The sequence below is a fragment of the Enhydra lutris genome, unplaced genomic scaffold (assembly GCF_002288905.1).
Source record: "Enhydra lutris kenyoni isolate GAN:26980312 unplaced genomic scaffold, ASM228890v2 scaffoldscaffold49, whole genome shotgun sequence".
Lineage (NCBI taxonomy): Eukaryota > Metazoa > Chordata > Mammalia > Carnivora > Mustelidae > Enhydra > Enhydra lutris.
Genome location: NW_019154133.1, coordinates 9828497 through 9850698, shown reverse-complemented (window position 1 = coordinate 9850698; position 22202 = coordinate 9828497). Strand labels below are relative to the sequence as shown.

General features: G+C 36.5%; 1 protein-coding gene across 2 annotated transcripts in view; it reads right to left on the bottom strand.

Annotated features, from left to right (window-relative positions):
- Positions 1 to 22202, bottom strand: part of LOC111156774 (staufen double-stranded RNA binding protein 2) — a 318514-nt gene that overhangs the window by 179512 nt on the left and 116800 nt on the right. For both annotated transcript variants that reach the window (XM_022517840.1, XM_022517841.1), the window contains 4 exons: positions 14324 to 14483; positions 12929 to 13036; positions 10643 to 10855; positions 202 to 339 (listed from right to left, as the gene is read on the bottom strand). In XM_022517840.1, coding sequence (XP_022373548.1) covers positions 202 to 339; positions 10643 to 10855; positions 12929 to 13036; positions 14324 to 14483 — 619 coding nt within the window. The remainder of the gene's footprint in view (positions 1 to 201; positions 340 to 10642; positions 10856 to 12928; positions 13037 to 14323; positions 14484 to 22202) is intronic.

The following is a 22202-nucleotide window of genomic DNA, read 5'->3' as shown; positions in this document are numbered from 1 at the left end:
CCCTTCAAAAACCCAGACTGTCTATTCTAACATGTCCTTGACACTTGAATGTTTCAACCAAGTTGGTAGGTGGGCCTAGAAGGAAGGAATGTTATTAGTTCCTAGTCTGCCTGTCCCCCATGTCTCTACTACAACCTGGGTGTTTCCAATTTTTTTTTCAGTGTTTCAAAAATTTTTTTCTAATATAAATGTTAGAAATACCTGCATTACAAACTCCCGACGTCGGGGCATTCCTCTTTCTGAAAGCAGAACATAATCTGGCTCCTTTTCCTTTTTGGCCTGTTGAATTTGAGCCAGGCGGCTAATGGGGTTCATTCCTTGACCGTATTCTGGTCCAGCCTAAAAAATAATTTCAGAAAAAATCTCAAAACATGTTTTGTAAACTTGTTTTTGGATCCTTAAAGAAAGTGCGGTTCTCCCCTCACCCTCTGCAACCCAAAACCAAAACTAGAGAAGATAATGTGACTGGTTAGTCATTTAAAAAGATTTATAAAGGTAAATCATAGAATGGATCTGAAACAAAGGCTTCTATGGGATTTAGGGCTCAAAGGTGTTATTGATAAGTTGGGTCAAGTCTGCTTTTCAAATCTTCAATATATTAGAGCTGCTTCACAACTTCTATTCATCAAAAAACACCAAAAAAGGGGGCACCTGGGTAGCTCAGTTGGTTGAGCATCTGACTTTGGTTCTGGTCATAGTCTCCCGTTCCTGGGATTGAGCCCTGCACAGGGCTCCCTGCTCAGTAGGGAGTTTGCTTGTCTCTCTCCCTCTGCCTCTCCCAGTGCTCATGTTCTCTCTCTCTCCACCCCACTCAAATAAATGGATAAAATCTTAAACACACACACACATACCAAAAGAATGTAAGAAGACAAGCCATGAACTAGGAAAAGATACCTGAAATACATATAACTAAAAAAAGATATACCCAGTACCTAAAATACGTATCCTTTTAATTTTTTATTTAAACCAACTGAGCTACTCAGGTGCCCCAAAATATATTTTTTTCAACTCCTAGAAAGTATTAAGACAATGTAAAAGAAAAATAGGCAAAAGAGGTGAATAGATATTTAACAGAAGAAAAAAATATGAAAAGATAATCTCATTAAGACTCAGAAAATGCATGTTAAAACTATAGTGAAACACTATTTCATACCCATCCACTTACCAAAAATTAAGAAGTCTGACAGCCCCAATTAGTGAGGACACAGAGTAACAAAAACCTATACAATACTGGGGCACCTGGCTGGCTCAATCAAGCGAGCAGGCAATTCTTGATCTTGGGGCCGTGAGTTCAAGCCCCACACTGGGTGTAGAAATTACTAAAAAATAAATAAACTTAAAAAAAAAAACTTATACAGTGATAGTAATATAAATTGAAAAACAATTTGGCAAAGACAAAAACCAGTAGCCTACTCACAGGCATGTTATATCCCTAGTAAACTGTTGCCCTAATGCACGAGCTCACACGTACAAGAATATCCAGAGCTACATTATTTGAAATAGCAAAAAAAAGCTAGAAACAACCCGAACAGTCATCAGTAAAAAACAAATAAATTATGGCATATTTATATAGTAGAGTGGCATATAACAATGAAAATGAATTAGTGGTGGCTTAGGTCATGATCCCAGGGTCCTGGAATTGAGTCCCGCAACGCACTCCTTGCTCAGAGGAGTAATAAATAATTAAATTTATTTATTAATAATTAAAATCTTTTAAAAAAAGAAAAGAAAAGGGGCGCCTGGGTCGCTCAGTGGGTTAAAGCCTCTGCCTTCGGCTCAGGTCACGATCCCAGAGTCCTGGGATCGAGCCCCGCCATTGGACTCTCTGCCTGCCTCTCTGCCTACTTGTGATCTCTGTCAAATAAATAAATAAAATCTTTAAAAGAAAAAAAGAAAATGAATTAAGGATAGCTACATGCCTCAAAATGAATGATTTTTTTTAAAAAAGCTTTAAGAAAAGCAAGCACAGAAGAATAAATACAGGATGATATAATTTATGTAAAGCCCACTAAAACCACAAAACACTGCTGAAATTAAATGAGATCTCAATAAATGGACGACATATATGGTCATGGATCAGAAGACTCAATATTCTTAAAATGTCATTTCTCTTCAGACTGATCAATTCATTGTAATCCCAATCAAAATCCCACTAGGCTTTTTCTTGTAATAATTCATAAGCTAATGCTAAGATTCATGTAGAAATGCAAAAGACAAATAAACAAATGACTGAAAAATAGAACAAAACTGGAGGACCCAGACTACCTGAATTCAAGATTTATTATAAAGCTATGGTAATCAAGACAGTATGTATAGTATTGGCATAAAGATAGACAAAGAGATTAATGAAACACAGCAACATCCAGAAACAGACCCATACAAATATGGTCAACTGATTTTTGACAAAGGTGCAAAAGCAATTCATTGGAGAAAGGGCAGTCTTTTCAACCACTGGTACTAGAACAATTGAATATTCATAGGCAAAAAAAGAAAAACTCTGAAACTTCATACCTCACACCATTACAAAAAATAACTCAAATGGTTTACAGACTTAAATGTAATATCTGTAACCATAAAACTTCCAGAAGAAAATACAGGTGAAATTTTTGTGACTTGGTTAGGTGACAACTGCTTAGGTACAACCCTAAAATCATATTCCATAAAAATAATAAACAGGAATTTTTCAGAATTAGTAATTTCTCTTCTTTCAAAAGGACAAGTAATAGGCTTGGAGAAAATATTTGCAAACCACATATCTGATCAAGAACTTGTGGGGGGAGGGGAGTACAATAGGTAAAGGGGATTAAGAGATATAAACTTCCAGTTATAAAATAAATAAGCCATAGGGATGTAATGTACAGCATAAGGAATGTAGTCGGTAATATTATAATAACTTTGTATGGTGACAGATGGTAACTAGACTTGATGGGGATCATTTCATAACGTATAAAAATATTGAAACACTATGATGTACACCTGAAACTAAGAGGATATTGCATGTCATTTATGCTTCAATAAAAAAAAAGAATTCTCACTGAAAAATAACTTGTATCCTAAGTATAGGAAGACCTCTCAAAATTCAGTAATAAATTTATTATTATTTAAATTTTATTATTTTTCTTATTTAAATTCTCTAATTTTTTAAATGGGCAAAAGATCTGAAGAACACTTCATCAAGCTTCATGTGCTACCAAACACATAAAAATGCTTAGTATCATTAGTCGCTGCAGAAATGTGAATTAAAACCACAATGAGGTATCAATACACATGTATCTGCACAACTGAAATTTAAGACTATACTATGTATTAGGAAGGACACATGGCTGATAAGAATATAAAACAGTATATTCATGTTAAGAAACAACTGGCCATCTCTTAAAATGTTGAATATGTACCTACTAAATGACCAAGTCATTCACTTCCAAGCATTTACCACTCCCTCCTAAAAAAAGGAAAGCTTAGCCCATGAGATTTATACAGAAATGTTCATAGCAGCTTTATTTATAGCCCCAAATAAGAAACATACAAAATATCCACCAAAGGATGAATGCGTAAATAAAGGTTGGTGTAATTATACGACAAAATACTACTGGCACTAAAATAGAACCAATAACTGATACACGGAACAACATGAATGAATCTTGAAATGATTTATGCTAAGTGAAAGAAGCCAGCCAAAAAAGGGGTAGTTTCTTGGGAACGGAAGATGGGAGGAATTATAGAGGGGCATGAGGAAACTTTTGGGAATGATGGATAGGTTCATTATTACCTTGGTTATGGTCATGGTTACAAAGGTGTACACATATATCAAAACATATCAAATCATATGCTTTAAATATGTACACTTCATTATATGTCAACTATACCTCAACAAAGCTGTTTTAAAAGCTAACTAACCAAATGCCATTTTTTCAGAAAAACAAACATATAGTAAAATTATAAGGTAAGGAATTGTTAAATATAAAACCAATGATTATGATTAACTATGTGAGGTGGTATATGGATGTGACAGGAGAGGGGCTCACACACAGCTTCAATCTCACTGAAAAACGTTTTATATTCAAGTTGGGCAGTAGGTCTTACTTTTACTTAGTATGCTTTTTAACTTACAAACAAATATTATATAAACCATTTAGAAGACACTCTATTTTTAACACTATATGGGTAATGTTTGTGAGGAAAGCTTTTTAAATCTTTTTAAACTTACATATGGCTGTTTTAGTGCCTTCTAAAAGGTTTAAAAACAAAATAACCTTTGCAAATCTCTGTGGATATGAACTTTCTTCATATATTATTTCTAGAAATAAAGCTTTATATTTATCACATGGTCAAAACCTTATTTCCAGCAGTGAAAATTTCTTCTAAAACAGGTGTAAGAGACAAGGGTTATCAATATGTTACAGATGACGGATGTTACACTAAACTTATGTATACAGTGAGCTCCTCCTAAGAACTGCTGGGTCTCAACCATATCAAATTTGGTGCTGTAGATCAGATCCTGCAGGATCTTTTAAATTATGTTTATGATTTTGGACTTTATCCACGGAGCAATGGGAAATTACTAAAAGATTTCAAGCAGAGGCATGACATCATCTGACTGATGACTCTAAAATTAACACTTTTTAAAAGATCAGTTGATATCAAAAGTATTATAAGAAGGCCAATTAAAAACCTGCTACAGCAGTTCAAGCAAGAGCAGATTGTGAGCTGAATCAAAAGGGTGGCAGAGGAATGGGAAAAAATGTACCAACTTAAGAAATACTTAACCTGAGAATCGATTCAACAGGACTTGACGACTGATTAGATAAAATGGCTAAGAAAGAAGTTAAAAATGACTCACAGGAAGATATTCACAAATGACACTACAAAGGGCTGATATCCAAGATCTATAAAGAACTCCTCAAACTCAACACACACAAAACAGATAATCACATCAAAAAATGGGCAGAAGACATGAACAGACACTTCTCCAAAGAAGACATACAAATGGCTAACAGACACATGAAAAAATGTTCATCATCATTAGCCATCAGGGAGATTCAACTCAAAACCACATTGAGAGTCCACCTTATACCAGTCAGAATGGCCAAAATTAACAAGACAGTAAACAGCAAGTGTTGGAGAGGATGGGGAAAAAGGGGAACCCTCTTACACTGTTGGTGGGAATGCAAGTTGGTGCAGCCACTTTGGAAAACAGTGTGGAGATTCCTTAAGAATTTAAAAATAGAGCTACCCTATGACCCTGCAATTGCACTACTGGGTATTTACCCCAAAGATACAGATGTAGTGAAAAGAAGAGCCATCTGTACCCCCAATGTTCATAGAAACAATGGCCACAGTTGCCAAACTGTTGAAAGAACCAAGATGTCCTTCCACGGACGAATGGATAAAGAAGATGTGGTCCATATATACAATGGAGCATTATGTGTCCATCAGAAAGGATGAATACCCAACTTTTGTATCAACATGGACAGGACTGGAAGAGATTATGTTGAGTGAAATAAGTCAAGCAGAGTCAATTATCATATGGTTTCACTTACTTATGGAGCATAAGGAATAACATGGAGGACATTGGGAGATGGAGAGAAGCGAGCTGGGGGAAACTGCAGGGGGACACAAACCATGAGAGACTGTGGACTCTGAGAAGCAAACGGAGGGTTTTGGAGGGAAGGGGGTGGGGGGTTGGGTGAGCCTGGTGGTGGGTATTATGGAGGGCACGTATTGCATGGAGCACTGGGTGTGGTGCATAAACAGTGAATTTTGGAATATTGAAAAAAAATTAAATTAAATTTTTAAAAAAATGACTCCCAGGCTTTTGTTTCAGCAGCAGGATGGTGATGCCAGGCACTGTGATAAGTAATGCTGGAGGAGAAGGAGGTTATGATGACTTTGATGTGCCTGCGAAATTACAAAGTGAAGATGTCCAAGAGGCAGTGTAGAGCACAGAAGAGAATTTGGGAATCATCTATATAAAGACTGAATATATCTATATAAAAATCATCTATATAAAGCCCTAGAAGTATGAACAGCAACCTAGGGGAGAGTAAGAGAAGAAAAAGACTTAGAACTTTAGTACTGTAATAGGTAGAAGAGGAAAGGAAAATGTTAACTTTTGATAAAATAATAGTTACTACCTCTACTTACCTACCAGAAAAATGGAAACTAAATGAATTATAAAGGAAGAAAAGTACTGGTGAGAAAAGATGAATACAGACAATAAGTTGTAAGTCTAAGATTGGGGTATCATAAAAAGGTGAAAGGAAGCCTTTGAGTCTAGCACAAGAAGTCTGCCTAGCTCATGAAGATATTGAAATAAAAATGTACTTTCAATAATACATTGTCTCCATTGTTTAATTTGCCTCTTTTATAAAAATGTTCTTAAGTCCCATGGGGCACCTGGGCGGCTCAGTTGGTTAAGCATTTGACTCCCGATTTTGGCTCAGGTCATGATCTCAGGGCTATGAGACTGAGTCCCGCATCCAGCTCCACACTTGGCATGGAGCCTGCTTAAGATTCTCTCTCTTCCTCTCCCCCTGCCCCTCCCTCCCTCCTCTTAGAAAAAATGGCAAGTTCCAAAACACTGTTGTTGATATGGATTCCAGTGACAAAAAAATGAGATGCTTAAATCCAATTTGATAATAATGAAGTCTGAGAACATAAAGACTGGCTGTTCCTTCCCTTGATTGAAATTAACTATTAGCATCCTTGACAGTTAAGTTATTCCTTGGATAGCAAGTTTTATGTTATCTTTCCACAAACTAGTATAAAAGTCTTGTAACTGTTGTGTCCAGAAAATTTTATCTCCAACATCAGAAACACTTCTCTGAAGTCCCATCTTACAGAAGAGAACTACATTAAAAAACAAAATATAAACCCAGAGACATCCATAGGGCCGTCTTATATTTTAACAAGGTAATTCTGTACAGTTAATTTTAAAATCCAAAAAGACTTCACAATCAACCAGTTTCAAATGGGCACTAGAATCAGACATGACTAGACCTGGAACCTGTTACACGATCTTGGGTAAGTTTCTTACCCAAGAAACTTAAACATCAAGGATCCTATCTGTAAAACAGGATAACAGCTACATCACAGCATGATTAAGAAAATTAAAATAATGTGATGTTTTATTTTAAATAAAATCAAAGTAAATCATCAACAGTTTATTCTCTGCTTCTACTGCATAATAAGGAACTGGAGAGCCTAGATGTATAAGACCTATAAGGAAGGATAAAAATGATGCAAACTAAGATATTATTTCAACCTACCCATTTATTGGCCCACTATACTTAAAATTATCAAGATTCCAATTCATTGTATGCATGCTGCTTTCTCAAAATAACCTTACATTTCAGAAGATGTCTATAGATTTTATTTTAACATAAGACAGACATGGTACAAATAATTCCAAGTGTGATGTATGTGAGGAAAAATGCAGGGGCTAACCTAATCTGGGAGTAGGGGAGAACAAAGAAGGCTTCCCTAAAGAAGTCAAGTTCAAGCTGAGATCTGAATGGTGGATAGGAAGAAAGTTCTGGAATAACATGCTCATATACTAGAAGTAGCAGCAAAAAATACTGAAAATTCAAAATGTTATCCCCAATCTGGGGAATAACATCGAAACAATAATCTTGCCTTTAATGAGGCAATGAGGGTTATGTTTATATTCTATCATAAAAATGTACAGATCTGGGGCGCCTGGGTGGCTCAGTGGGTTAAGCCGCTGCCTTCAGCTCGGGTCATGGTCTCGGGGTCCTGGGATCGAGCCCCGCATGGGGCTCTCTGCTCAGCGGGGAGCCTGCTTCCTCCTCTCTCTCTGCCTGCCTCTCTGCCTGCTTGTGATCTCTGTCTGTCAAATAAATAAATAAAATCTTTAAAAAAAAACTGTACAGATCTTTTCTAGTCTAATGGCTCACTATTTGTAACTTATTAAGATTCAACTTTGAGGGGCACCTGGGTGGCTTAGTGATTAAAGCCTCTGCCTTCGGCTCAGGTCATGATCTCAGGGTCCTGGGATCGAGCCCCACATCGGGCTCTCGGCTCAGTAGGGAGCCTGCTTTCCCCTCTCTCTCTCTACCTGCCTCTCTGCCTACTTGTGATCTCTCTCTCTCTTCCTGACAAATAAATAAGTAAAATCTTAAAAAAGATTCAATTTAGTTTAATAAATTAGTTGGAAATTATTGTGACCAGTTTTGTGCTGCCATTCTGATACAGAGCAGTGTTCTTCCATCATGGAAAAGCTAAAGATTTTATATATAAAATGACTTAAGACAAACAAGAAACCAAAACAGACTCACTAATACAGAGAACAAACTGATGGTTGGCAGAGGGAAGGGGAATTGGTGAAATAGGTGACAGGGATTAAGAGCTAAAAACTTCCAGTTACAAAATAAATAAGTTACAAAGATGAAAAGTATAGCATAGAAAATATAGTCAATAATAGTGTTATAATGAAGTGACAAATAGTGACCTAATACTCAGTAATATGTAGAGTGTTGAGTCGGTAAATTGTACACCTGACACTAATATTTCATTGCATTTCTACTTTGTATTTCTACAAAAATTATTTAAAAAACATTGAAGAAAATAGACCATGGATATATTTACATACACATAAAATGTGAATAGACAGAGTTACATATGAAATAACAATAGTTAATCTTTATTGAGCACTTATAATTTATATCATTAATAAATATTTAATAATAATTACTAATGCATTCTGTGTGTAATTCAGTTAACACGTAACAATCCTATGAAGCAAGTTCAATTATTATTCCTACTTTCATAAATAAAGAAATATAAGACTATAAAAGTTAGGTAAACTTACTCAGGTCACAGGGATTCACACTCAAAACTGATTCCAAACGTTATGTTCTTAAAGCCACATCCTACTCCCTAACCACATGATAGGAATGAAAGCCAGCCCTCAGAACCAGCAGGACTCAGGACATATGGATCTATTTGGCATTATTTTTCGTCTACCTTACATATAAGGTAGAATGCTATTTCAGGGAACACATAACCCACACCTTCTCAGGGAGATAATGATAGTATTCATTAAGAAGAACACATGTACGGGGTGCCTGGGTGGCTCAGTCCGTTAAGTGTCTGCCTTCAGCTCAGGTCATGATCCCAGCATCCTGGGATCAAGCCCTGCATCAGGCTCCTTGGTCAATAGGGAGCCGCTTCTCCCTCTCCCTCTGCCTGTCACTCCCTCTGCTTGTGTACTCTCTCTATCAGATAAAATCTTTTTTTAAAAAAATAAGAGGAACACACGTTTATATATTTATGTAAATACATATGCATGTATCTTTAAATTAAACAAAGGTGCAAAAGGCAGAAAGTCTATAAAAATACTGTAGTTGTACCATTGTACAATCTAAACAAAAGAGGTTCATCAAAGAGAAAATGTACAGTTGATCCCTGAACAATGTGGGGGAGCAAACACCTATGCCCCTCTCAGTCAAAAATCCATATATAACTTCTTTTTGTTTTGATTCCCCCAAAACTTAAATACTAATAACCTACAGTTGATCAGAAGCCTCACTAATAACTTAAAACAGTGAATTAACACATATTCTATGTGTTATGTATGCTACATGTATTATAAGGAAAAGAAAATACATTTACCATACCGTAGTTACAGGGAAAATCTGCATATAAATGGACACATGTTGTTCAAGGGTTAACCCTGCTTCATTTTTGTAATCCTTGATCTGTAGAGCCTAACCAGAAGTTCGCTAAGTGACACTGACTTGGCAACTGACACGCTAGCAGCTGAGGGCCTTCTGTGAATGGAACTCGAGCTCATGCACCACCTACATACTGAGCACTCACAGGCAGCGTCCCGTACTCAGTGCTGAAATCATCTCATTCCTTTTTTGCTTTTTGGTGGTGGTGGTGTAAACAACAACAAAAAATCTGCTCTAGTAAAAGAAAGAGTTACAACATCCTGAAAAATGCGTGCTCTGTTTTCTTCTTTGGCAAGGTATACGTGACTGAAAGAATAGAAACAAAACACTACCACTTACCTCACAGGGCTGCTATGAGGATTAAATGTGATACAGCACATGAAATGTTGGGACACACAGTGCTTTATGCGCACTAGCTGCGGCTGCTCTCACCGGCACTGGTATCATTCACGCGATTATTACCCTGTAACCTACCACCATTTCAGGATATCCCGAGAAGTCACTATAGCACAGACTAGCATGCGGAAAGAACACAGGACTGGAAATCAGAGTAGTTCAAGTTGCTCTGAAGCCCCAGGTGAGTCAGAGTGAGCAAAGTCCTTGGACGTGCTTCACAAAACCTTAGTTATGCAAAAGGGGTAACGTCATCTATCTTGCACAGTCCTGATGAGAAGCACACTAAAGGTGATCATGAATGAGAAAGTATCTTTAAAAACCATAGAGAACAATAAATATGGAAGGTATGATTGTTTAATGAACAAACGCAGGTGTCCAGTGTCTAAAAGCAACACAGAATAGTTATTAATTTACAGTCCAGGGCCTCCCTTGACTCTGGGGCTGCATAGAATCCACAGGTGTAGGTGCCTGCCCCACAGAAAAACTTTTATCTAGAGTTACCATCATACTGATATAGCGAAACTAACCAGTGTTCACAAGCACACACTTACCTTTACTATTGTTTTAGGGCGTTTTTTAAAAAATAATTTTGGCTTTTCAACCACAGGAAGAGGCGGAAGTTTCTTAAGCTCCTGGAGGACGGTGGTGGCAGCGCGCTTCTTGGAAAGTTTTTTGCTATTTCCCTCTCCTTCTGCAGAGAACTCTCCCACTGACACCCGAGTAACAAAGCTTTTCATATGCGGTGGTCCACTTTCTTTAATAACCTATTAAATATAAGTAAAATATTTCATATAGGCACTTAAGAAATGTTCTCATCGCATGAATCTTTTTAAAATGTTCATATCATAATCAAAATTTAAATTATAAAGAATTATGCCAAAATTATAGATTTCTTTAATAAAGTTATATAGATAATTATATAGGCACATTCACTTATGATACTTATGATGCTTAATGAACTGAAGTCGAAAGAAAAAAAACAAATAAATATATTCAATTCATAGTCAAAATTTGTGTTTTACTAGCTTAAAATAGGCAATTCTAATTATGGTGACCCAGTTTCTTACGGAACAGAAAATTAAGAATATAAAACACACCATATTGGATTACATACACAGACCATCCAAAACAATAATTTGTATTTAACAGTGTACATCTCTAATTTCTTCCCTATAATAAGTTATGAAGTACAAGACTACTTCTTCCTGGGGTTCTCTAGCCCATAAAGCATCCTTCATGTGGAAGGCTCTCAAAAATAACTTATGGGTAAAAATAACCTATTTTTGATGGAGTCCTCAAAGGCTGTTTTATAGAAAGGAATGTTTACTTTCTGCAACATCTTAAAAAGGGAAGTAGACATATCATAAAAAAATACCTATCTTAGAAATGGAATAGCTGTGAATGTTCCTAAACATTCTGTATTCTTTAAACTATGCCAGCTTTTGGAGGATAGATGCCTTCCAAAACCCAAATGCTCAGAACTTTAGTCTCCTTCAAAATCCTGACCTATAAAAGATACCCTAGTTAAACAGTTTACCATTTAACTTTATATTAAAATTCTGTCTTCTAATATTAGATACCAATTAGGAAAGGAAAAGGGAAACAACACAGGATACAAAACAACACAGTTGGATTGTATTCAATTGGATTAATTCAATAATGTTGGATTATTATTATCTCAATAATCCAACACTACTGGGGATAAGAAAATTTATGATAATCATACTTCCTATTTAATTTCAGTTTACTAGCTGAAACACCAAAACTGTTTATTTTAATTACTTTGATGGACAGCCCCTTCAATTAAAAAAAAAAGTATGTGCTTAACAAACTTGACAGAATACTAAATATCTGACCTTGTATTACTCACATTAGATCGTCATTATGAAAACTAAATATTCTATACTATATTAATGCTTCCAAGGACTTCTAAGACTTATAAAACTGTTCCTATTCATTGTAGCCTTTAAAAGGCCCATGTTCAATAACTTTTGAGTATATGTAATTACTTTTGGTAGGTTTTCTATATCTCCCCCATCATTTCTTGGTACATTCCATCCCTGCCTTCCTCATTTTGCTACTTTTAATCTGCCATAGGGTGAGAGATCAGATAAGCCAACTGAGGAGAACTGTGTCTAAGGACAGGTTCTCAGTCAAGGTCAGTTGATCTTGGCAGTAAATAAAATGTGGGAGCTTTCTAGTCAATGAACATCCATAATTTGAAGGATACTCCATAACCATTTCAGCTTATCTCCTGGGTTTTGCCTATTTTCTAGATATTTGAGTTATAAAATTAGTGACCTCTTAATAAAGGAGGTTATTATAATAATTTAAAAATTTTCCCTTTTAAATTTCACATTTTGTAAACATTTTGTGACATGTTTATCTGGTTGTAGAGACCTGCTTAATTACTTCCTAGTGATTTATTAGTAAAAGTTAAATTTAAACCTATTCTGGTTCCACAAATTTAGAAGAATTTAGTAGTTAATATATATATGTCACTATTAACTTGAATACTTTCAATTTAATCCTATTAAAAACACCAAACCTTACTACAAATTACCTTATACTCACAAAATAAATTTTATGATGAAAATTAAAATATCATATATACAAATTATTTAATACAGAAAAGCCAAAGAGATCAGCAGAAATCCATGATATTATAGTAGTTCTATTTTTCCCAGGGTCTATATGATTTCATGCTACACGATTTGAACATAAGGAAGCACATTAACTCTTTCAGGATACTAGTATGCCGGCTGATTAATTTGTTTGCTTATTTTAAATAGTGAGGAACAGGGGAGAGAAATGAAAGATCACTACTGAGCACATACCTCAAAACTGACGGGCATATTTCGCTTCAGAGCAATTTCAAACACTAAGCTGATCTCAGATTTATTCGCATCTTTGTCATCATCCATTTCTTTTCCTGATTCGCCATTCTAAATCACAAAAAATAGTATGACGATGAATCTTCGCTTTGTAACAAACTCTACATATATTTACAATTAAGATGCCTATTTAAAATACAGTAAGAAACAAGAAACCAGAGACTGTATCTTGTGGGTTCCTATCCATATAACAACAGCAGTGGTGGGCTTTGCTGAGACACTTTTTTGTAATTTAATTTTTAGGGGTTTTTGTTTTTCATTTTTTTTGTTTTTTGCTCCAAGTGGAAGGATAAATGCTGAGTGTGGAAATCTTTTACTTAACCATATACTAATTTGAATTCATACTACGTCCCCAGACTCAATTCTCTGTCTATCCCCCATCCACACAGACACACAACACTTTCCCTGATATTCTAATATGCTTCTTAATCTTCTGTGAAGACCAAATTATAGAAAGCTTATGGGATGCAAATCAGGATTTTGGAGCTCTATGTCTGGCTCTGACATCAATTTGGTTATCCCCTTCTTGAACACATAATTCTGAAGAGATTCATATATATTGAATCCAGAGTATTAGAGATAAAAAGATCAAGAGACAGTATTCCTACTGCCAAGAAACTTATGACTTAGTGTGAAAACAGATAAGCAAACAGATTAAGAGTTATAATGAAAGTCTACAAGCAGAAAAATACTTAAGTCAGCCATTAACTAAGATGAATCTCAAAGGGGGCGGACAAGAGGTTTGAGGGCAGGGGAAACGTAGAGGTTGAACAGAACAGTTTGCAATAACTAAGTGGAGAGCTCAAAAATGATGTGACTTATAAGACATGTCTGAGCCAAAGATACTATTTTGCAATCAATAGAGAAGGCTGCTAAAGCCATGGGAATGGGTGCAATTACTCAACATCAGCCTTGATACCCTGGTCTGTAAAATAAAATAGGACTGAAACAAATCTATGAAAATATCTTCCACTTGAAACTCCTTGATTCTAAATGAACACAATGTAACCTATGCTCAATAAACATAGCATTAAATGAAGGGTAAATGAATGCAACTTCTCAAGCTTATTCACATCCCCAAATACTATGCTGCCTGAGAAGTAAAATCCATAGGTGGACCAAAGTTCTCAAAGGTTAAGGTCATCCTAGCAGGAACACATGAGTCTGGTACAGTAGACAGGTGATCTGAGAAGGAAATCATAGCAGGTCACCACTCTAATATTCTTTCCTATCAGAAGAGATTATTTCTTTTATGTTTAAAAACACATTTTCTTGTCTTGTCAATAATCTCACTGGGGAACTACAAGGAAGAGACTGTCACATGTAGCAGCAACATACCTGAGGTGACTTTTCCGGAATAGGTTCATTCTGCAGTGCTTGAAGGGCTTTCATTGCAGCATTGTGTCTAGCAGCTTGTCGAGTCTTTCCTTCCCCAAAAAATTCATTATTTCCTACAGTCAGCTGAACATAAAAGATCTTGGGCATTGGGCAATGATACCTAAGATAAGAAAATAAAAATATTAATGTTAGTTCAGTAAAGCCATTCTGTAATCATGAGTAAGATTTGTTTTCTTGAAAATGATAGCAACCACATAAGGTACTATATACTCTCTTACTCACCCTAGCCAAGTATTAACCTCATGAATGTATTTATAAAAGACAAAATATGAGTCAATATAGCTGTAGACATATTTCTCCATGAAAAGCACATTATAGAAAACAATATTAAATACAATATAATAGAAATTATTCAATTATATCACAAAAAACTTTTAATAGAGGTTTTCAGCCAGATCTTGAGAGATGTGAGCCAAGTGGTCTGGTGCTGAAGGGGGCCACAACAGAGGCAGGAAACTGGTAAGCCCACTTAGGGGACAACATGCAGAGGACAGTGAATTCAGCAGAAGACAGTTATGGCTAGACATAGGAGGGGAAGAGAGATGGAGCTACTACTCCATTCCAAAGGAATAAGTCCTTTGCCAAGTAACAAGAAGATCAGAATGAACATAAGAGAGAATGGGAACATAAGCCAATTCTTAAGCAGGTAAGCAATATCATAATAAAATATATTTAAAGAAAACATTTTTAGCAGGTTTGTGTCCAACAACTGATGGAGTTACAACTAGAAAGCAGCAGTGATGTAAATATGAAGGGGAAAAAAGGGCTGAATGAAGAAAGAACTAGAAGAAATTAAGAAAAAATTAAGAGGATATGTAATACAATTAATTCAACAATTACTTATGGAGGACATTCTTTATGACAAGGGAATATGACAATGAACAAAAACACATTGTACTGGGTAAGACACATAATATATAAGGTAATATGCAGAATATCTAGTATGTTAGAGATCTAAGTTAAACAGAAAAAGGAAAGGTCAGAACTGTCAGGGAGGTGGGTTTTAGACAGGGTGACCAGGGAGGGTCTCACTGAGAAGATGGCAACTGTGTAAAGGCCTAAAATAAATGAGGAAGGAAGCCACCCAGATATCTGGAACAGTGCACTTGAGACAGAGAAAACAGCAAGTGCAAAGGCCCTGGGGCAGCAGTGTGCCAAGCACATTCAAGTAATTCAGAAGATGCCTAAATGGCTACAGTGGAGGGATAAGGAAAGAAAAGTTAAGAAATGAAAAGAAGTAGCCAGATACCATAGGGCCTTACTTAGAAATTATTGTAGGGATTTGACTTTTGCCCTGAGTGAAATGACCAGCCACTAGAAGGTTTGGAAGAGAAGCGACATATCTCACTTGCATTCTGGAAGGATCACCTGACGATTATGTTGATAACAGACTGCAGGCAAATGATAATGGAAGCAAGGAGATCTATCAGGAGACTATTATAATAATATAGGAGAAAAGCAACAGGGGCCGGTACTAGGGTGGCAGCAGTGCAAGCAATGAGAAGCAGTTGGATTCTGAATGAATTTCAAAAGTAGAGCTGATAGTGGGAGGCTGTCTGGGTGGCTCAGTTGATTGAGCATCAGACTCTTGATTTCTGCTCAGGTCATGATCTCAGGGTCATGGGACTGAGCCCCTCGTTGGTCTCTGTGCTCATCAGGGAGTCTGTTCCAGATCCTCTCACTCCCTCTCCCTCTGCCCATGCCCACCCCTGTGCATCTGCACTCTCTCTCTAAATAAAATCTTTAAACAAACAAACAAACAAAAAAGCAGAACTGATAGGGTTTACCCAAGGATTAGTTACGGAAAATGAGAGGAGTCGAGGATGACCCCAGGGTTTCTGAGCTGAGCAAGTGGAAGACAGAGTATGCATACAATGAACTGGTGAAGACTGCAGAAGGATTTGATTATTGGGCATGGGTATCAACAGCTCTGGTTTGGAAGTGTTAAATTATTCAGCTTGTTTAGACATCCAAGTGGAGATATCAAATGAATAGTCCAATTTCTGAGTCTGGATTCCAGGAAAGAGGTCAAAAATGAATATAAAATTTGGGAATCATCAATATATATGTAAGCTAGGGCCACAGACAGGGGCACCTAGGTGGCTTAGTCAGTTAAGTGTCTGCCTTTGGCTCAGGTCATGATCCCAGGGTCCCAGGGTCAAGTCCCACATCAGACTCCTTGCTCAGTGGGGAGTCTGCTTCTTCCTCTGCCAGCTCATACTCATACTCATACTCATTCTCTCTCGCAAAAATAAATTAAATCTTAAAAGTCACAAGACAGTGAGAACTCTGTGGGAAGGAATAATAGGAGAAAAACCAGGCAAGTACAGTGTCCTTCCTAAAAACCAGAGGGGAAAAAGTTTTTCTAGGAGAAGAGAGTGCTCAACTGTGTCAAATTATACTCACAGGTCAAGTAAAATGATGACTGAGAATTAAGACACTGAATTGGGAAATTAACAAAACTAAAAAGGATCAACTTTGATGCAATAATGGATTTACAATGTAATGCCAAAAAATTACGTTAAAATCACTCGTGCTGAAAAATGTCTCTTCCAAGCAAAGAGAAGTCTAACTGAAGTCCTACTGAGTTCTGGATGATTACTAGACAACCAAAGAGCAATGTTCCATATTCACTCTAAGATAAACTGGACACAGCCCATCGTACAAGAATTTATCAGGCAGATGGGACTAATTAGGGAAGGTTTACAGAAGGTAAAGGACTAGAAAGGTACATCAGCACTGAAGATGCAGATTTGGGAGGCAGTAATTGAAACCATGTGAGTGGGTAAGCACCTGGAAAGGGTAAGTGTAAAGGAACCAAAAAAGAGAGCCTAAGGCTGGGATCTGATTGAGGCCCATGATCAAAAGGCAGGGGAAATAATAGACGGCAGTGAAGGAGATGAAAGAGGGTCAGAGTTAGAAAAGAAATTACCGCACAATGTCAGGGAAATCAACAGTGTCAAACCTCGTGGAGAAATCCAGAGTATGAAAAAAAGAAACAGTCACTGTTTTAAATTTTAAAGTCAACTTTCTTGGCCCACAGTTACTATTACTTTGTTTTAAGATAAAGTATTTTAAATGTATTTTTATTACGTCATATGTTCTCATTTTTAATAGGCAAATATAAAAAAGTTAAAGGAAGAAAAACCTCACTTATGGTTAAAGACTTTTAATATGCAAAAACTAAAAAAGCATTAAAAACCACAAGCTGTTTTGCTCTTTGATTACAATAAGTAGTATACTGAGGTGCACAACTTCCTACTGCATTCCTGAAGCACACTTTCCTATTATTTTAGATCCCCTTAATGCAGATATATTAACAGACTAATACAATAAATGCAGGTTATCTTCATTTGTATACCACAAAATTCAATTTTCCTCCTACACAGAATTCTGTGCATATTTTAAACTTGTTACACTATAAAACTTTAAAACAGACAACCTGAAATCAAAAATTTACTCCCGTACTAAGATCTTCTATGGCAAGCTTTCACCATAGAGCAAATGTTTACAATTAATTATACACTTCTGAAAACAGAGGCCCACAACTGGAATGCTAACAGACCTTTAACTACAGTAGAGGGAGTGGGCGCCACTATAATCACTAAGGCCTGCTGACAATTACAAAACTCATTTTGGTTTGCCACAGAGACAAACAAAATTTCTGTTCATTATGACTTTACTGGAATATGATGTCATAACACATAGCCATACTGAAACAATCTGCTGATTTTCTGACAAAAATATTAATTGCATACTAAAGAGCCCTTGGGGCCTCTTCCTTTTTAGCCCTCAAATACGGCTCTATGTATGCATATGTGTATGCATGTGGGCACATATGTATGTGTGTATTATACTGTATAACTATCAGAGGAAAAATTAGGTTTGTTGCATTTTCACAGAAAACGTAAACTATTCTAGCTCTAACAACAGGAAATACCAAGACCAAATGCCTGACTTGTTTTGTTCTAGTTTCATTCCATCCTCTAACTTAACAATGATTCTTGATATTTACCCCATGTGGTTTATCACCCAATATACCACATCACCTCACATCATCATGACAATTAAGATTAGCCAGAGTACCCTCAATAATGGCACCCAGACTCAACTATAGGAGAGATGATAACATCTTTGGATATTAGGTCCTGGTCTCTAAATATTTGTTTCCTTTGCTAAAGAAATACTCAAAGTTTGTTGAAGGTTGATGCATGCTAAAGAGAAGTTCTTCTCTATATTTATTTCAAACATTAAGCTCATTTTTGGTAAAGTACTTTTAAAAAGTGATATTCATATTTCTAAAAATTAACAGGTATTTACCTAATCTTACATTGTTATCCTTGAATGATTTTTCTCAATGGGAATTTTGTGGACAACGTTTACATTTCCAGAGACTACTGTTAAAAGATGGGCCATGAAAACTTACCCATCCCGGCTATTAGAATTTCAGGTTCAAAGGGCTTCTACCACAACCTCCAAAATGTATTTTGCAAAGTGTGATCCCACTCATCAGAATTATCCCCAGTGCTTATTAAAAATGTGTATTCCTGTGCTCCACCCCTGATCTGCTGAATCCTGCTCTGGGGACAGAACAAGAACCTTTACCTTAGTAAGATTCCCTGGGGAGTCTTTCATACTAAAAGTCTAAGAACCAGTGTTCACTACAACTTAGGTGATTTGAGGATGACCTCAACCTCCACACAAGCAAGGGACCACGTACATTCCTATAGCACGTGGTCTATCTCTCTCTCTTATTTAACCTCACAGCAACCGGGTGAGACAGATGTCCCCATGGTCACCATAAGAGGTAACAAATGTCCCCAACATAGGTGTGAGGAGTCAAACTGAAGTCTTTTAACTTCAGAGCTCAGGAAACTTTAAAGTTGTTTCCTAAAAATCTGCTTTATCCTCTTCTATTTTTGTATTCCCATGTGTTTATTAAATGGGCTATGTCCTTGGAAGGCTAAAGAACCTGAAGCAAGAGTTCTTTCTAAACCCAAGGTTCACTGATAGACCTCAGAGGCATTTTATTTAATAGCTGCTGAAACAACGAGAGCTCCATAATGAAATCCTATGTTTTTATGGTATGTCAAGCCAAACAGGATCAAAAAAGAGACACAAGTGAGTAACTTATCATTCGGTGAAAAGTCAGAATAATGGGCATCGGGTGCCACACTGCTTATAGACTAAATTTTATAAAGGCTGTTTTTAAGGCCTTTTCCCCTCCCATTCCTCTTTGCCTTCTGTCCACTGGAAGTCTTACAAAAGATAAACAAAATTTCAAATAAAATAAAATCAAATCTTCCCTTTCTTCAGATCCAAAAAAAAAGGTCTTTAGATTTGGCCTATCTTCAAGACATAACAAGTCAATACAGCAATAAAGAAAGGATATATATTTGGTTCCTTTGAATTAACACCTGACACTCCTTATACAGTCTTGATTTTTGAGTTAAGGGAAGATTTTACATTCTTATGTAAGTATTCTTATAAGAATGTATATATTTTTATACTTCTATTTGATTTTCAGTTAGAACAGGTTTCCATACCATCTATCCTTGCCATCCTCCCTAAAGTTACTTCAGTAATGCACTCTTTGCAGACTCCCTTTGTATGAGTTTCTGAACAACTAAAAGCCATGTGTCCTCCCTACCATTCGGTGACTGCCTTATTCTCTAACATCACCACTTTCTTAAGTTATCATTTTTACAAGGTGAAAAAGACATATTCCAAATAACATGAGAACTTTTAAAAATTGAAAAATAATTGCCTCACTTTATTTGATAGCATTATTCATAAATCTTAACCCAGCTTAAGCATTCATATCTCCTCTACAGGTTTATGTACTAAAATATATGAACAAGTTATCTTCTCATCTAGTAAGGAGAACCTTTGGATTTCTGTGTTTATTTCTAACATTGACTGAAAACAGAAATGTCACTTAATCTCTCTATCTCTGTTGACTTATCTGTAAAGTATTTGCAGAATCTATATTTAAAGACCTCTCAAGGCCAAAACTTAGAATTCAAATGATATGTTGATTATTTTTGACTCTTTGTACACATTTTGGCACTGCTGAGCATTCTTTTTACTTGCTATAGAAAAATAATAGGTTTTATCATAAAGCTATAAAATAGTCCTTGGCACACTTTCAAGTTTGTATGTATATAAAATGTCTAGATAGGAGAGGGTTCTTTCTCTATTCACATCTATAAATTTTGGAAATAGATCTTTTATGGGATCTAAATGTTAAGTGTTGAGGAATTTCAAAAATTAGGACCTATTAAAAAAGATTCATAGGGCAGCTGAAAATAAGCTTTAAAGGAGGGTAGGGATAGTCTATTCTGTTTGTAGAATTATTATAATTATGTTTAAAATGCCCAGGGGAAAATACAAAAAGATATGTACTAGAAATTAGGATAGGATGCACTGAAGTGATGGAATTATAAATGATGATATCTTTCATAATTTAAAATTTTTAAAAATAATATGGTTATACCAGAGTATAAACCAAAAAGAAGAAAGAGGAGGAGGAGGAGGAAGAGAAGAAGAAGAAGAAGGAGGAGGAGGAGGAGGAGGAAGGGGGGGGAGAGGAGAAGGGAGAGTAGGAGAAGGCAGAGAAGGAGGAGGAGGAGGAGGAGGAGGAAAAAATTAACTGAAAAAGTCTAGTCCCCATCCAAATAACACATCTAAATCTGTGTTCCAAATGTAAATTTGATAAATTAGTAGACTGACTGTGTATAGACTATAATCCACAAGAGTAAATAATCTGTACTGTGTCACTGATACTAGTACCACAATAAAACTATGGAAAACATAGCATGTTATCAAAGAGCCCCACTTTGTAAATACACAATCACCACTCTCAATCCTACACTTTGATCCAGCATAAACCTATCCTTGCACCTTTCCTTTTTTTTTTTTTTAAAGATTTTATTTATTTATTTGACAGAGAGAAATCACAAGTAGGCAGAGAGGCAGGCAGAGAGAGAGGAGGAAGCAGGCTCCCCGCTGAGCAGAAAGCCCGACGCGGGGCTCGAACCCAGGACCTGGGATCATGACCCGAGCCGAAGGCAGCGGCCCAACCCACTGAGCCACCCAGGCGCCCCCTTGCACCTTTCCTAAATGGATACCTAGATAAATCATCATCACCATCATCAACATCAGCATCACCATTATGACAATTACAACAAAAACATACAAAGCACTCATGATGTGTCAGGCACTATTCCAAGCACTGCATACCAATCGCAGTCACCATGATAAGCCCAACTTCATTTTACACACAGGAAATGAGAAAGAGATACTTAACTTGCCGAAGGCCACCCCTCCTTGAGCTAACATTTAAACCCAAGCAGTCTCACTCCAGAGCCCATGATCTTAACCTCTACACTGTGCTGTCTATGGATGAACTACATAAATGAGCATCATAAACTGCAGAGATACTAACTATAAACTATGGAAAGGTCATGCTAGACTTGGCATTTAAGCCAAAGTAGACATAAGAAACCATCGGTCATAGAGCACCTGGGTGGCTCAGTCAGTTAAGCATCTGCCTTTTGCTCAGGTCATGATCCCAGGGTTCTGGGATCAAGTCCTGTACTGGGTGGGGAGTCTGCTTCTCCCTCTGCCTTTCACCTCACTTGTGCTCTTTCTCTCTCTCAAATAAATAAATATATAAATACTATTTTTTAAAAAAGAAACCAAAGGTCATATTGATTACCAAAGAGAATTCTTGGGAGCATTATAAGTCCAGGAGAACATGTTGGCTACAGTCTTACTCCTCTCTCTCATTCTTTGTCTCCTCTCTTAACATTTTTGT